The sequence below is a fragment of the Tachyglossus aculeatus genome, chromosome 6 (genome assembly GCF_015852505.1).
Source record: "Tachyglossus aculeatus isolate mTacAcu1 chromosome 6, mTacAcu1.pri, whole genome shotgun sequence".
Classification (NCBI taxonomy): Eukaryota; Metazoa; Chordata; class Mammalia; order Monotremata; family Tachyglossidae; genus Tachyglossus; species Tachyglossus aculeatus.
This window is the reverse complement of record NC_052071.1, coordinates 14,556,199-14,572,020: the sequence shown is the minus strand read 5'-3', so window position 1 is coordinate 14,572,020 and position 15,822 is coordinate 14,556,199. Positions and strand designations below refer to the sequence as shown.

Genomic DNA, 15,822 nt, shown 5'->3' with positions numbered 1-15,822 from the left:
TTCCAAGACCAAATACACAGAGTCTGGGGGGAGGGATTGTCTGGTGACCAGCTGGGAAAGGAGCCAGTGTGGACACCTGATGACTGAAAGGGGTGATTGAGGACGGGGAGCAGGGGAGAGGAAGGGGAGGGACGGGCGGGTGGGAGGGGGAGATGGAGGGGAAGATGAGGGTGGGGGATATAGGAAGCGGGGAGGGATGGGGTGGAGAAGTAGTTTGGCATAATGGGTACAGCATGGTCCTGAGAGTCAGCAGGACAATCAATCAATCGTATTTATTGAGCGCTTACTGTGTGCAGAGCACCATACTAAGCGCTTGGGAAGTACAAGTTGGCAACATATAGAGACAGTCCCTACCCAACAGTGGGCTCACAGTCTAAAAGGGGGAGACAGAACAAAACCAAACATACTAACAAAATAAAATAAATAGAATAGATATGTACAAGTAAAATAAATAGAGTAATAAATATGTACAAACATATATACATATATACAGGTGCTGTGGGGAAGGGAAGGAGGTAAGATGGGGGGATGGAAGGAGATGAGGGGGAGAGGAAGGAAGGGGCCCAGTGTGGGAAGGCCTCCTGGAGGAGGTGAGCTCTCAGTAGGGCCTTGAAGGGAGGAAGAGAGCTAGTTTGGCGGATGGGCAGAGGGAGGGCATTCCAGGCCAGGGGGAGGACGTGGGCCGGGGGTCGATGGCGGGACAGGCGAGAATGAGGTACGGTGAGGAGATTAGCGGCAGAGGAGCGGAGGGTGCTAAACACAAAGTGTTTAGTGTTTACAGAGCACTATACTAACCACTTGGGAGAGTACAAAACAACAGAGTTGGTAGACACATTCCATACCCACAATGAGCTAAAAGTCTAATAATAATAATAATTGTGGTACTTGTAAGTGCTTACTATGTGCCACGCACTGTACTGAGCGCTGGGGTGGATGCAAGCAAATTGGGTTGGGCACCGCCCCCGTCCCTCATGGGGATCACAGTCTCAATTCCCACTTGACAGATGAGGTCACTGAGGCCCAGGGAAGTGAAGTGACTTGCCCGAGGTCACACAGCAGACAAATGGTAGAGGTGGGATTAGAACTCATGATCTTCTGACTCGCAGGCCCGTGCTCTATCCATTATGCCATGCTGCTTCTCTTTTCATAAATATTTTCACTTTTCAATCAATCGTATTTATTGAGCGCTTACTGTGTGCACAGCACTGTACTAAGCACTTGGGAAGTACAAGCTGGCAACATATAGAGACAGTCCCTACCCAACAGTGGGCTCACAGTCTAGAAATTATTTATTTTCCTAAATGAATATATTTTCCTATAGTACCGGTTTTCTAAAGAAATTTCAGAGGTGGCTGCACCAAGACATCCAAAGACCAGGCGAGGAGCGTAAAATTTAACTTTATATTTACTGGCTGGGCCGATAGGCAACGCCACCCCCACCCCACAACAGAAAGCCAGGATAGCAACAGGACATTTTTCAAATTGAAAGAAGTTAAATGCAAATTCGTAACTCCTTATGATACATATCACTGATACACTGCCAGGCACTGTGCTGAGCGCTGGGGTAGATACAAGCTAATCGGGCCCATGTGGGGCTCAGTCTAAGTAGGAAGTAGAGCAGGAATTGAAAGACCATAAGATCGCTATGGGCCGGGAATGCCCATATTCTTTATTGTTTTACTCTCCCAAGCACTTCTACCCTGTTTCCCCTTGCTTTGTGTGGAGTCTCCCCAGCGCTTAACTGCCAGGCCTTTTTATAGTACTCCCTTGAGTTGCTTCTTGCTTAACAAAAGTGGTATTTGTTAAGCGCTTACTATGTGCCAAGCACCATACTAAGCTCTGGGATAGATAACAGGTTAATCTGGGTTGAACACCCGGTTGGATAACAGGGTTATCAGGGATAACAGGGATAACTGTCTCTATATGTTGCCAACTTGTCCTTCCCAAGCGCTTAGTACAGTGCTCTGCACACAGTAAGCGCTCAATAAACACGACCGATTGATTGATTGATGGATAACAGGGTTATCAGGTTAGGGATAACGGGGTTATCAGATAAAAGGGTTGGACACGGCCCTCTCCCCACAGTCTAAGTCAGAGGGAGAACAGGTATTTAATCTCCGTTTTACAGAGGTGGAAACTGAGGCCCAGAGAAGTTAATCGATGTACCCAACGTCACCCCGCAGGCCGGTAGCAGGGCTGGGATTAGAACCCAGATCCTCTGAATCCCAGGCCACGCTCTTTCTACTAGGACACGCTGCTTCCATTGAGAAATTGGTCACAGCCTGTTGCGTGGTGTATTTTGCACTCAGTAGCCTGAGCTGCTGTCAATCTATCGATGGTATTTATTAAGCAGCTGCTATGTGCAGAGCACTCTTCTAAGCTCTTGGGACAGCGCAATATAACAGTCGGTCTAGATGATCCCTGCCCACAAGGAATTCTATTTGTTCTGACGATTTTAACACCTGTCTACATGCTTTTTTTGGTTGTCCGTCTCCCCCTTCTAGCCTGTGAGCCCGTTGTTGGGTAGGGACCATCTCTGTATGTTGCCGACTTGTACTTCCCGAGACTTAGTACAGTGCTCTGCACACAGTAAGCACTCAATAAATACAAACTGAATGAATGAACAGAATAGGCTTTTTAGAAAGGAGAAAGTCTTCCCTAACTTCTGCGTTTCTTATGTCCTAAAGAGGAGAGTCCCTGGGAGTCCTGGCGACAAACAGAGCAAAACGGTGTTTGTATTTGGAGAAATGAAGTAGCTTTCCCTCTTCACTCCCCACCTCGGAGCCTCATCGAATGAGGCCCTGCTATAAGGAGCCCCTTGAAAAGTACAACACACAGACCAGCTGGTCCCTCCTTGGGAGACCTGGGGTATTCCAGCAGAACTCTTAACCTTAGTTTGCCATTTGAAAATGAGGCTGATGATTACTTTGTATCTATCTACCCCAGTGCTTAGAACAGTGCTTGGTAGGTAGTAAGCACTTAAATACTATTATTAGTATTTAATTCTATAATTAATTAGCTTTAATTCTATTTGTTCTGACGATTTTGACACCTGTCCACATGTTTTGTTTTGTTGTCTGTCTCCCCACTTCTAGACTGTGAGCCCATTGTTGGGTAGGGACCCTCTCTATATGTTGCCGACTTGTACTTACCAAGCACTAGTACAGTGCTCTGCACATAGTAAGCGCTCAATAAATATGACTGAATGAATGAATAACCTGAAGGACCTAACACCAGCTCCACAACTTATCTGCTGTGTGACCTCAGGCAAATCATTTCACTTCTCTGTGCCTCTGTAACCTCACCTGTGACATATGGATTAAGATTAAGAGCTCCATGTGGGACTGGACTGGATTGGGTCCAAACTGATTAGCCTGTATCTACCCTAGGACTTAGTACAGTGCCTGGCATAGAGTGAGTGTTTAACAAATACCATTAAAAAAAAAGGAGGGGGAGGAGGAGACAACCCACCCTGCCACTTGGATTGGGTGTTTAAGAACTGGTCCAAGGACTTGAAGATGCAATGTTTGCTCTCAGAGGGAGGATGTAAGCTTGGAAGGCAGGAGTGAGCATGAACCAAGAGGCCAAGACCCCGAGGGAGGGACGGAGGGAGGGAAGGAGATGATGAAGAATGGAAAATAACTGTGCTGGAGGGGCTGGCTGCTTGCCTGGGACCTGTGAGATGCATCCCTATTTGATAGATCTTGGGGGTAAGTCCTGTGAAAGAGATCCACATTGACTTGGGATGGCTTACTCGGACGAGCTGGTAAAGAATCTTGCCGATTTCCACATTCTTCCCCAGGCCTTTAAGCATCAAGCCTCAATCTATCAGCGGAACAGCATGGTGAGCGCTTACTGAGGACCGAGCACTGTACTAAGTGCTTGGGAGAGAACGACAGGGAAAGCAGAAACGATCCCTGCCTGTAAGGGGCTTCCAGAAAGGCCCAGACGCACTCAAGGGAAGCTGACGGATCATGGTGGGCAAAGCAGGGGGTTGTCGGAGCTGGGAGTCCAGCCTAGAACACAGAGTCCAGTCTCCCAGACCAGCTGCGGAGGGCCCGCCGCCCACCTCCACCCCGTGACTAATCGCGGTTGCAACCCCAGATCAGGGGAACCGCTTGGCCGTCCTTCCCTCGCACTGGGACGCATCTCCTCCCTAAAATCCAGGCCCAGGCCCCACAGATGGATTTCTCAGAATGTTCATCTCTGGGGGCCGGAGAGGGCCGGGGGAGAAGGAGGTGGGGAAGAAGGGGAAACATGCTCCAAATTGTTTAGTCTTCGCCGGCTTCATGGTTGGGGGAAGCAAAAGAGGAGCCAGGTGCATGGGGAACACCATCGATGCTATGCTAAATCCAGTTTTTCTGTACTATGATTAGACGAGAGCGGGGAAGTGTGGTGGGTGCCATTTTAGAAAAACGATCCGGCCAACTGAATGAATGACTGAGAGAGCAGCGACAGTGACAACAGAGACACCAGTCAGGAGGCTAGATGGAAGTGAAGCACGGATACGTCAAGGATTTGGACCAGCAAAGAACTGGGGGGTGGGAGGGCATCTGGTTGGCGAGGAAGGGGCAGAGTCTGAAAATACCATGGAAGAACAACTGGTAGTGCTTGGGGGTTGAAAGAGAGGGAGCAGTCAAGGATAATGCCGAGGTTGTGGGCCACAGATGGGGAGGATGGTGGCGTTGTCAACCGTGATGGAAAAGTTAGGTGGAGGAGAAGCATTTGGGTGGGAAGATTAGGAAGCCAGTTTTGGACACCCAGGTGTACCCCAGGATTAGCAGTCATTGCCTTCTTTGAAAATGTGGGCGTATCGTTCACCACTGCATTGTGGGACACAAGGGCTTCAGTGTCATTTGTTCTTTTCCCATTCCTGACATGTCTGAATCTGGACCTCTGCCCCCATCCCTTCCCCTCTATTACTCCCTGGACATTTGGGACCCCCTGCTCCCCAATTTCATCCCCCTCCACCTCAGTCTTCCCAGCTCCTCTCACCCCACAGTTGGTTTCCCTGCCAGTGGTGGGAGGATGGGTTTCCTCCCGAAGCCTGGGATGACTAGGCTACCTAACTGTTGCTACTCTCCGTCCGTCTCCCATCTCCACCCCCCTGGGCCTGGGCTCCTCAGACTCTACTTTGGACCACCCTCCCCTTCTCCCCTCCAAGAACCCCAATTCAGCAGACCAGGCTCCGCCATCCCAATGCATCCCACTTCTCTCCTTCCTTTCCCCAGCCCAGTCTTCACCCTCTCTGTGGAGTGCCAGGCGAGGCTTGGGCACATCCTGTATCATATCACTGGCTTCTCAAAAATAAAGGAGGGAGGCTGGGAGGGGCAGGGGTAGGAGCTGGGAGGCTGGAAGGATCCTGGGCCGAGTGGAGCTCAAGCTGAATGGTGCTCAGCACTTATGTCCGGATCCATAATTTATCTGTAGTAATGTTTGTCTCCCCATCTAGACCATAAGCTCATTATGGGCAGGGAAGTATCAATCAACTCTGTTGCACTGTCCTCTTCCAAGAGCTTAGTACAGTACTCTGCACACAGTAAGCACCCAATAAATATCACTGATTGATTGAAGAGGGGCATGGGGGAGAGAAGTGAATTGCACTGAACTCCCTGCAATGATGGGTCACCATGACCAATGGAATGGGGCTTCCAAATCCTGGGCTGATCCAGCAAATGTTGCAGAAGATAGCCCTGGGTTTGCTGGATTGTGGTTGTTCAGAACCGGGGTTAAACCGCACTGAACTTGAGGTGCACAGATAATAATAATAATAATAATAGTATTTGTTAAGCGCTTATAGGCAGAAGGAAGGGTGACATGGCAGACAAGGAGAGAGGTGGGGGCTAGATTTGGAGTCATACCACCACACATTCAATCAACCTATAGTATTTATTAATAGTATTAGTAGTAATAATAATAATAATAGCATTTAAGCGCTTTCTTTGTGCAAAGCACTATACTGAGTACTGTGGTAGATACAAGATAATCAGGTCCCACAAGGGGTTCATAGTCTAAGCAGGAGGGAGAAGAGGTATTGAATCCTCATTTTGCAAATGAGGAACCTGAGGCCTGGAGAGGTTAGGTGACTTGCCCAAGGTCACAAAGGATGTAAATGGTGGTCAGGATTAGAACCCAGGTCTTCTGATTCCCAGGCCCATGGTCTTACACTAGGAAACGCTGTTTACTGAGCGCTTATTCTGAGCTTAGCATTGTAGTAAGCACTCGCAACAGGACAATAGAGTTAGTAATAATAATAATGTTGGGGTTTGTTAAGCGCCTACTAGGTGCCAAGCACTGTTCTAAGCACTGGGGACATTACAAGGTGATCAGGTTGTCCCACAGGGGGCTCACAGTCTTCATCCCCATTTACAGATGAGGTAACTGAGGCCCAGAGAAGTTAAGTGACTTACCCAAGGTCACACAGCTGACAAACGGCAGAGCCGGGATTAGAACCCATGACCTCTGACCCCCTAAGCCCAAGTTCTTTCCACTGAGCCACGCTGCTTCTCACGATACAGGCCAATCAATCAATGGTATTTATTGAGCACTTACTGTGTGCAGTGCACTGCACTAGGTGCCTTTTATATTTTCCATCCCCATTTTACAGATGAGGTAACTGAGCCAGAGAGAAGTTATGTGACTTGCCCAAGGTCACACAGCAGACAAGTGGCAGAGCCAAGACTGCCAGGCCCGGACTCTATCCACTAGGCCATGCTGCTTCTACAAGTGCTTGGTATGGGGCTCCCCTCACTGTATACGCTCAATAAATATCACTCAATGATCAGCAACCCTACTTTGGCCTCACACACCTCTGTGAGATAAGACGAGGAACAATGTACTCTCCCAATTCTATAGATGAGGAAACTGAGGCCCACTGATGTTTGATGACTTGTCCAAGGGACCGGGGGCTGGAATCATCGCTCTCCAAGCCTACCTTCTTTCCATCCTGCCTCCTTTCACACAAGAGGCTCAGCAAGGAAAAGGTCTAACCGAGCCAGCACAAGGCCCTCCTTGATCCCCACTTCCCTCTAACCTTTTCTGAGCACAGAGCACCATACTAGGCACTTAGGGACACAGAAAAAGAAAAGACTCAGGCCCCGCTCTCGGGAAGCTTCGAGAGATGAATAGGAGAAGGGGGCAAAGAAAGAAATTGTCTCAACATCAATCTCTACAAAGGTCCATCACTGCCTAATATTAAAAATAATTGTGGAATTTCTTAAGCACTTACTATGTGCCAAGCACTGTAGTAGAGTAGACACAAGATACCCCCAAATAGAAAAAGAATAGAGCCAACCCACTGATACCCCATATCAGCATAAAGGTCAAGTTAGACCATAAACTCGTTCTTTAGACTGTAAGCTCGTCGTGGGCGGGGAATGTGTCTGCCAACTCTGTTATATTAGACTCTCCTAAGTAGTACAGTGCTCTGCATGCAGGAAATGCTCAATAAATACCACTGATTGGTTGATCGTGACACCAAATGTTAGGTTCGGAGATTTCGATGTCGGTTGATATGTTGACACAATGGACAGTAGGTGACCAGACCTGACCGATTTGTTGACTGACCGAGCAGAGGTCCCTTGGGTCAGAGTCACAGGAAAAATGGAACAAAGTGACAATTTGGAGGAAACGCCGTGTCCCTCATCAATAGCCCCAGTGGCCCTGCAGTCTATTATCCTGGGGCCCATCTATGTACTGGTCATGTTTGGAACCAGAGGGAATTTATGCAGGCAGCGAGCCTGAAAAATCTCTTTAGCTAAGCCTGAAATTGGAAGAAAGGAGACAAGGCTGGTGAGCAGTAGAAAATGGCTTTTACAGCTGTTCTCTGCCTGAGGGGTGGCCTGCTGATCTTCCCCTCCCCAAACTCAGTGGCAGGGGTGGGGAAGGGAGGAAGAAGGGGGTGTAGGATTTAGGTTGGTTGACAACTGGGTTCTGATCCCCTCCAGGCCCCACTCTCCCTTCTCCCAGGCCCAGTTGCCCGGAGCTCTCTAGCGAGGCGCATGTCTGGAAAAGCAGCTGTTTTTGTCCCCTCAAATCCCCATCCTGCAAGGCCAAAACCTCTCCTGCCTTCCCACAACGTGGAGACCCTCAGCCACCAAGGAGACCATCCTCGGGCTCCTCATTAGCCAGCAAATGTCAGTCAATTGCATTTACTGAGCACTGCACTAAGTGCTTGGAGAGTACAATGTAACAACATAACACACATATCCTGCCCACACGAGCTTACAGCCTAGAGGGGGATACATATTAATATAAATAAATTACGTAAATATCCATTTTAGGCCCTTCGCTGTCACCCTCTGCCACCTCCAGATGCAGTTGCCTTGGCGACAGGCGTGCAGGCGGTCTCTCCGCATATGACCAGGATCTCTGGACCACCTACAGCTAAGCAGAGTCTCTCTTTCTAACGCCTCCTTGCCTGGCACTTGTCACATTCTTGTCTGTTCACCTGTTCCAACAAGCACTCGTGCAATCCAGCCAGGGACCGGGATGGGGCAGGGGGAGGCCCTCAGGGAGGGAAGGCAGGGTCAGACGGGAGACTTTGCAAACTATCAGGCCATGAAATTGTTACTCTAGGCAGGATTCCCAAAGTCGATATTTCCCTCCCACTGTCCTTGGCCCGGCCAAAACTCCAGCGTCACGGACACCACCCAGTCCTGGCGCAGAGTCAGGGGTCGGCAAAGCCCAGGACTTGCCTGCCCAGAGGCGGCTGAGGGCCGTGGGCTCCAACCTCAGCTCCCAGGAACATTTCATTTCAGCGAGAAGCGGGGTGAGCCATCTCAGGATGAGGCTGGGACGGATGTGTCAAACCTTCTCATCGTGCCTCGATCTCGCCCGTCTTGCCACCGACCCCTAGCCCACATCCTTCCTCTGGCCTGGAATGCCCTCCCTCCTCTAATCTGACAACCACTCTCTGCCGCTTCAAAGCCTTACTGAAGGCACATCTCCTCCAAGAGGCCTTCCCAGACTAAGCCCCACTTTTCCTCATCTCCCACTCCCTTCTGTGTCACCTTGACGTGCTCCCTTTGTTCTTCCCCCCTCCCAGCCCCATCTGGGTCTCAGTCACCTTATCTGTAAAGTGTGGATTAAGACTGTGAGCTTAATAATAATAATAATAATAATGGCATTTGTTAAGTGCTTACAATAATAATAACAATGGCATTTATTAAGCACTTACTATGTGCAAAGCACTGTTCTAAGCACTGGGGAGGTTACAAGGAAATCAGGGGGTCCCACGGGGGGCTCACAGTCCTCATCCCCATTTTACAGATGAGGTAACTGAGCCTCCGAGAAGTTAGGTGACTTGCCCAAAGTCACACAGCTAACAAGTGGCGGAGCCGGGATTTGAACCCATGACCTCTGACTCCCAAGCCCGGGCTCTTTCCGCTGAGCCACGCTGCTTCTGTGCCAGGCACTGTACTAAGTACTGGGGTGGATACAAGCAAATTGAGTTTTACACAGTCCCAGTGCCATATGGGGCTCACAGTCTCAATCCCATTTTCCAGATGAGGTAACTGAGGCCCAGAGAAGTGAAGTGACTTCCCAAGGTCATACAGCAGACACCCGGGGATTTGAAACTATGACCTTCTGACTTCCAAGTGCATGCTCTATCTGGACAGTGTCCAACCTGATTAGCTTGCATCAGCTGTGTGACTTCGGGCAAGTCACTTCACTTCTCTGTGCCTCTGTTACCTCATCTGTAAAATGGGGATTAAGATTGTGAGCCCTACATGGACAACCTGATCACCTTGTAAATTCCCCAGTGCTTAGAACAGTGCTCTGCACATAGTAAGCGCTTAATAAAAAATGCCATTATTATTATTATTATCTTCCCCAGTGCTTAATACAGCACATAGGAAGCTCTAAAGAAATACCATAAAAAAAAGGAAAATAGGAGCCAAGAGCAAGCAACTGACAAACAGGGTTATGCAACAGAAGTAGGCCAGCCCCTTTTCCTATTTCCCGGTGCTGCCGGCCTACCCGCTCTCCCTCCTGCCGTGGCATCCCAGACCCTCCGCTCTGACATTCCCACCCTCCACACTGGGACGAGGGCAAGGTGGGCACAATACTCAGTATGGCTCCTACTTTCTTCCTCTTCCCAAGGAGCGCTAGAGGCAATGGGCAGTGATCTCACTGTGGATGGAGATACGTCTGTTTATTGTTATACTGTACTCTCCCAAGAGCTTTGCACACAATAAGCGCTCAATAAATAGGACTGAAAGAATGAATGAATGTCCATCACCACAGTAAGAGGGTGGCAAACCCAAGGATGTAAGTTGTCCACCTGCCCCAAGTCAGGAAGGGGAGCTCGGGAGGAAGTGATTCCCAAAATGAGACAGACGCCCTGGTGGGATTCATTCATTCATTCAATCGTATTTATTGAGTGCTTACTGTGTGCACAGCACTGTACTAAGCGCTTGGGAAGTACAAGTCTGCAACATATGGAGACAGTCCCTACCCAACAACGGGCTCACAGTCTAGAAGGGGGATCTCAGCTTTACAGCCCATCTCCCATTGAAATCCGCAGAATGACACTGTTCTCACTTTTTCCTCATGCTCAGTCTTTGTCTCAGTCAAAAAACACAATTCCCATTCCATGGTCTGTGTCCAACCTGATTACCTTGCGTCTACCCCAGCGCTTAGTACAGTGCCTGGCACACAGTAAGCGCTTCACAAATGCCATATAATAATAATAATAAACTTGACTCTGAAAAGAGGGGAGCTTTTTAGAAGATTTTCTGGCCCCAAAATATCGAACTCTGTCCGCAGGCTCTCGGCTAGGCCAGCCTGAAGGGTTTTTTTCACCACTCTGACAGTACAGGGACCAAGGCCATCGAGAAGCAGCGTGGCTCAGTGGAAAGAGCACGGGCTTTGGAGCCAGAGGTCATGGGTTCGAATCCCGGCTAAGCCACATGTCTGCTGTGTGACCTTGGGCAAGTCACTTAACTTCTCTGAGCCTCAGTTCCCTCATCTGTAAAACGGGGATTAAGACTGTGAGCCCCACATGGGACAACCTGATCACTTTGTATCTCCCCCAGCGCTTAGAACAGTGCTTTGCATATAGTAAGCGCTTAACAAATGCCATCATCATTATTATTATTATTATTACCACTACCCCCACTGAGGCTGTCCACCTGCCAACTGAGCAAGCTTCAACAGGAAGGGAAGGGCATTGACTGAGCACATGTGACCTACAGCTGTTGCCAATCATCACTGAAGAGCTACAGCTGAGAAAAGTTAAAGTGACCCCAAAAGGGTCCCCAAAGGGTCACACAGCACAAGAAAGGACTCCCAGAGGTAGTTATATTGTACTCTCCCAAACACTTAGTACAGTGCTCTGCACACAGTAAGCGCTCAATAAATACGATTGACTGAATTAACAAGGTAAAGACAGAGAACAGAAGGGGTGCAAGGTGTATGTGTGTATGAGAGAGACAGAGAGAGAGAGAGAGAGAGAGGAACAGAGAGAGAGAAGGAGGGGAGGAAAGTCTTCAAATTCCTTATGTGTCACAGCTAGTAAAACCCATTATGCTTCAAGGATCAACATTTTGCATGCAACCAAGTACGTATGTTTCGAACTTTATGTCCATTTCTGACTCATCCCGCAAAATGCTCTGTGCACTACAAGCCCCGTCCTTCGGTACAGAACGATTTTTGTTTTTTCAGGCTCAATCACTCATTCAGGCTGGGCAGCGGGTATAAAACGTGATTTCTGTACCTCAGCCTGGTAACCTATTTCTGGCTCCCTCCTTGCTCCACAACACTGCTTCTAAGACGTCTAGGCCAGGCAAGGGGAAGCAGACCCAATCCAATTTTAAGATAGACGTTTCAACTTCACAGACAAACAGCAGAGAAAATGACCAGTTATAAACCATTCTCGAGTACAGGAACTTCCACCCCTCCCCATTCTTCAGGCCTTAAATGCTGGCAATGCTTCTCTCTGGGCGTTTTTAATTCATTATTTAAATCTGGGTATTTTCTACTTGTTATTCTGTCATCACTCTGTTCAGTGACTATAGGCATCAGTGGACTGACCTTCACAAAAGGGTATTGCTGCTTATCTTCTTTTACATTAGGGGAAATAGAGGCAGGGAGCATAATTTTTCCAAAATTAACAAAAACACCCTTCTAACCCCCACTTTCCACCCTCCCACATATCTCCCTCTCTCTCTCTCCACACACACACACACACACACACACACACACACACATTCTTCTGGGGCTATACAACATTGCAGAGGGCATTTACTATTCTATTTATTTTGTTAATGATGTGCATATAGCTTAAATTCTATTTATTCTGACGATTTTGACACCGCCTACATGTTTTGTTTTGTTGTCTGTCTCCCCCTTCTAGACTGTGAGCCCGTTGTTGGGTAGGGACCGTCTCTATATGTTGCCGACTTGTACTTCCCAAGCGCTTAGTACAGTGCTCTGCACACAGTAAGCGCTCAATAAATACGATTGAAGGAATGAATGAATCTTTAAGGGACTTTTTTCTTATGGCATTTGTCAAGCACTGTTCTGAGCGCTGGGGTGGATTCAAGGTTGGACTGTGTCCATGCACCACATGTGGCTCACAGTCGTAATGCCTATTTTACAGATGAAGTAACTGAGTCACAGAGAAGTTAAGCGACTTGTCCAAGGTCACACAGCAGACAAGTGGTGGAGCCAAGTCTAGAACCCAGGTCCGTCTGACTCCTGGGCCTGTGCTCTGCCTATCCCTAGGCCACGCTGCTTCTCTCTGTCTCACTGATTCCAAATCCATTCTCCTGAACTAGAGACAGCCCAGAAGACTGGAGATGTGATTTTCTGAGCGCAGTGTGCTGTACTGAGCGCTTGGGAAAGTACCACAGAAACATGAGACATGGTTCCCGTCCACGGGGGACTCATATTCAAATGGGAGAGAGCGATCGAAAAATACTGACAAATGGGAAATCAGAACCAACCGACGGGGCGATCCATCAAATCTACAGAAAATGCTGAGGGAGGGTATAAAAAAATTAATATCTCGGTGCTAGAAATGGCTGATGGGTGGATGTGATTTGGGGTGTTGGAAGTTAGGCAAGGCTCTTTGGGGTTTTAGGGAGGGCTTTGATTGCGGGGGTGCTGGAGTCTGTCAAAATGAGAAGTGAGGAGGGAGTTCCAAGCAAGCAGAGTGAATATTTCATTCCAGGCACGTTGCCTTAGAGAGCAATTTACTGCGTCAGTGTTTTTCCCCCGGCTACAAAGGACCTTTTGCAACTCCTAATGGTAGCCAGTGGGTTCAATCATTTACTCCAAATTATGTACTAGCAAATGGGCTTTTTTTTTTAAAAAAAAAAGGTATTTGTTAAGTGTTTACCATGTGCTGAGAACTGTTCTAAGCACTGGCTGGGGCAGAAACAAGGTACCAGATTGGACCAGTTTATGTCCCACGTGGGGCTTACAGTCTTAATCCCTATTTTAGAGATGAGGTAACTGAGGCACAGAGAATTAAGTGACTTGCTCAAGGTCACAGCAGTCAAGTGGTGGAGCCAGGACTAGAACCCAGGTCCCTGCTCTATCAACTAGGCCCTGCTGCTTCTCCATGGGCTTGTAGAATCCCTCAGCTGTGAAAAAGGCTAATTCACACTGGTCACCAGAGGCCAGTGCCAGAGCTAACTGAAAAGAAGAAGAGGATGGATCATTCATTCATTCAATCATATTTCTGGAGCACTTACTGTGTGCAGAGCACTGTACTACGCGCTCAGAAAGTACAATTCAGCAACAGATTCGATCACCAACTGCCGCCTCCAAACTGAACCCGCTCGTACCTTAGGACGTTTCCACTGCACCTTTCCGGGAAGCGGCCTGCTGAAGAAGAGGGATTCGTCCTTGGCCGGAAATTCTGGATCTTCGAAGAGTTGCCTGCTCTGGATACATTGCTTCTTGAGCTCGTGGTACTTTTGATCTTTGAAGGGCTTTGCGGCTGGAACCATGATCCTGGGGGCAAAACAGGGCAGAACAGTGTTAATTTCAGGTGGCTCCTTCCTGTCCAGACTGTAAACCCCACAGCAATTATGTTCTTATCTGCAATTTATTTACTTTCATTAGTATTTGTTCAGTCAATCATATTTATTTAGCGTTGTTTGCAAAGTACTGCACTAAGCACTTGGGAGAGTATACTGTAATAATAAACACATTCCCTGCCCACGATGAGCTTACAGTCTAATCTCTGTCTTCCTTTCTAGACTCTGAGCTCCTTGTAGGCAGGGAACACGGCTGCCAAATCTGCTACACTGTACTCTCCTAAGTGCTTAGTACAGTGCTCTGCAAACGGTAAGTGCACAATAAGAGAAGCAGCATGGTTCAGTGGAAAGGGCACGGGCTCAGGAATCAAAGATCATGGCTCCGCCACTTGTCAGCTGTGTGACTTTGGGCAAGTCACTTAACCTCCTCCGTAAAATGGGGATTAAGACCATGAGCCCCATGTGGAACAACCTGATTACCTTGTATCCCCCCCCCCCTCCCCCCAGTTCTTAGAACAGTGCTTGGCACATCAGAAGCGCTAAACAAATACCGTAACAAATACCATTATTATTATTAAATACCATTGATTGATTCAAAAGGGCTCCTCCTACCAAGGGATTGATCTCAAATAAAGGGTTTAGCAAGGGGGCAGATCTAATCCAACAAATGAATTGCTTCCAGAGACCTGGAGGGGTGGGGAGGCAGCTCTGATCCCTTTTTCAAAAATGTACTCCACATTAGAAACATCAACAAAGCAAATTTTGATTATTTATGGGCTAATGAGGTAGGTTGGGAGTTCCTTCTCCCTTTTGCTCTGCACACAGTATGCACTCAAATCAGTGATATTTACTGAGTGCTTACTGTGTGCAGACCACTGTATTAAACACTGGGGAGAGGACAATACAAGAATTGATAGACATATTCCCTGCCCACCAGGAGCTTACAGTCTAGAGGGTGAAACAAACATTAAACTGAATTATGGATATGCACATTAAGTGCTTTGACCATAGTAAGCACTTAATAAATGCCATTATTGTTATTATTATTAAGTCCTGTGGGGCTGAAGATAAGGTAAATAAAAGGTACATCCAAGGGTGATGCAGAAAGGAGGAGAGTAGGGGAAAGGGAGGGGTTAGTCTTGGAGATGTGATTTTAATACGGCTTTGAAGGTGGGAAGAAAGGTAATCTGTTAGATATATGAGGGGAAATTCCCCCGGGGCCAGCTATTTCAGACTCAAACCCTCTGCCCACCATCTCTTGTCTCTAATGACCTGGTCACCTACTTTACTGATAAAATTGAAACCATCAAGCGTGATCTTCCAAAAATCTTCCCAGCTTCTTTCCAATCCCCTCCTTCCTCCTGTCCCTTCTCTGGCTCTCCCTTCTTTCCAAGTAGTATCTCAAGAGGAGATTCTCCTGCCTCCTCTCAAACTCCCACCAACCCTCTTACCCCACCCCTCTGCAAAATACCATTAATTGATGAATTGATTGTAATGATCATTGCTAGGAAGGACAAACTGAAATCCAAACTGGTCAATTCCCCTCCTTGTTCACAAAACTCACTGTGGGCTTTGTGGTATATGATGATGTACTTTCCCACGTGCTTAGTGCAGTGCCCTGCACACAGTAAATAAGACTGACTGATCTCTGGCCAAAGGCAGACACACACTATAAAACGGAGTATTTTGGATTCTCTTTGGACTTCAATTATCCCCCCCCTTCCTGCCAATCTCCCCTCTTTCTCCCATCCCACAGTCTCTGGGTTTATGGAACACTGAAAGGTGGCTACATTTTGCATTTCCAGTCAAAAGTGCCTCGATTTATAACAGT

At 47.9% G+C, this 15,822-nt stretch overlaps 1 protein-coding gene across 2 annotated transcripts in view; it reads right to left on the bottom strand.

Moving 5' to 3' along the window:
* CAPN6 (calpain 6) overlaps positions 1-15,822 on the bottom strand; it is an 89,522-nt gene that overhangs the window by 48,051 nt on the left and 25,649 nt on the right. For both annotated transcript variants that reach the window (XM_038748104.1, XM_038748103.1), the window contains exon 2: positions 13,797-13,965. In XM_038748104.1, coding sequence (XP_038604032.1) covers positions 13,797-13,961 — 165 coding nt within the window. In that variant the 5' untranslated portion in view covers positions 13,962-13,965. The remainder of the gene's footprint in view (positions 1-13,796; positions 13,966-15,822) is intronic.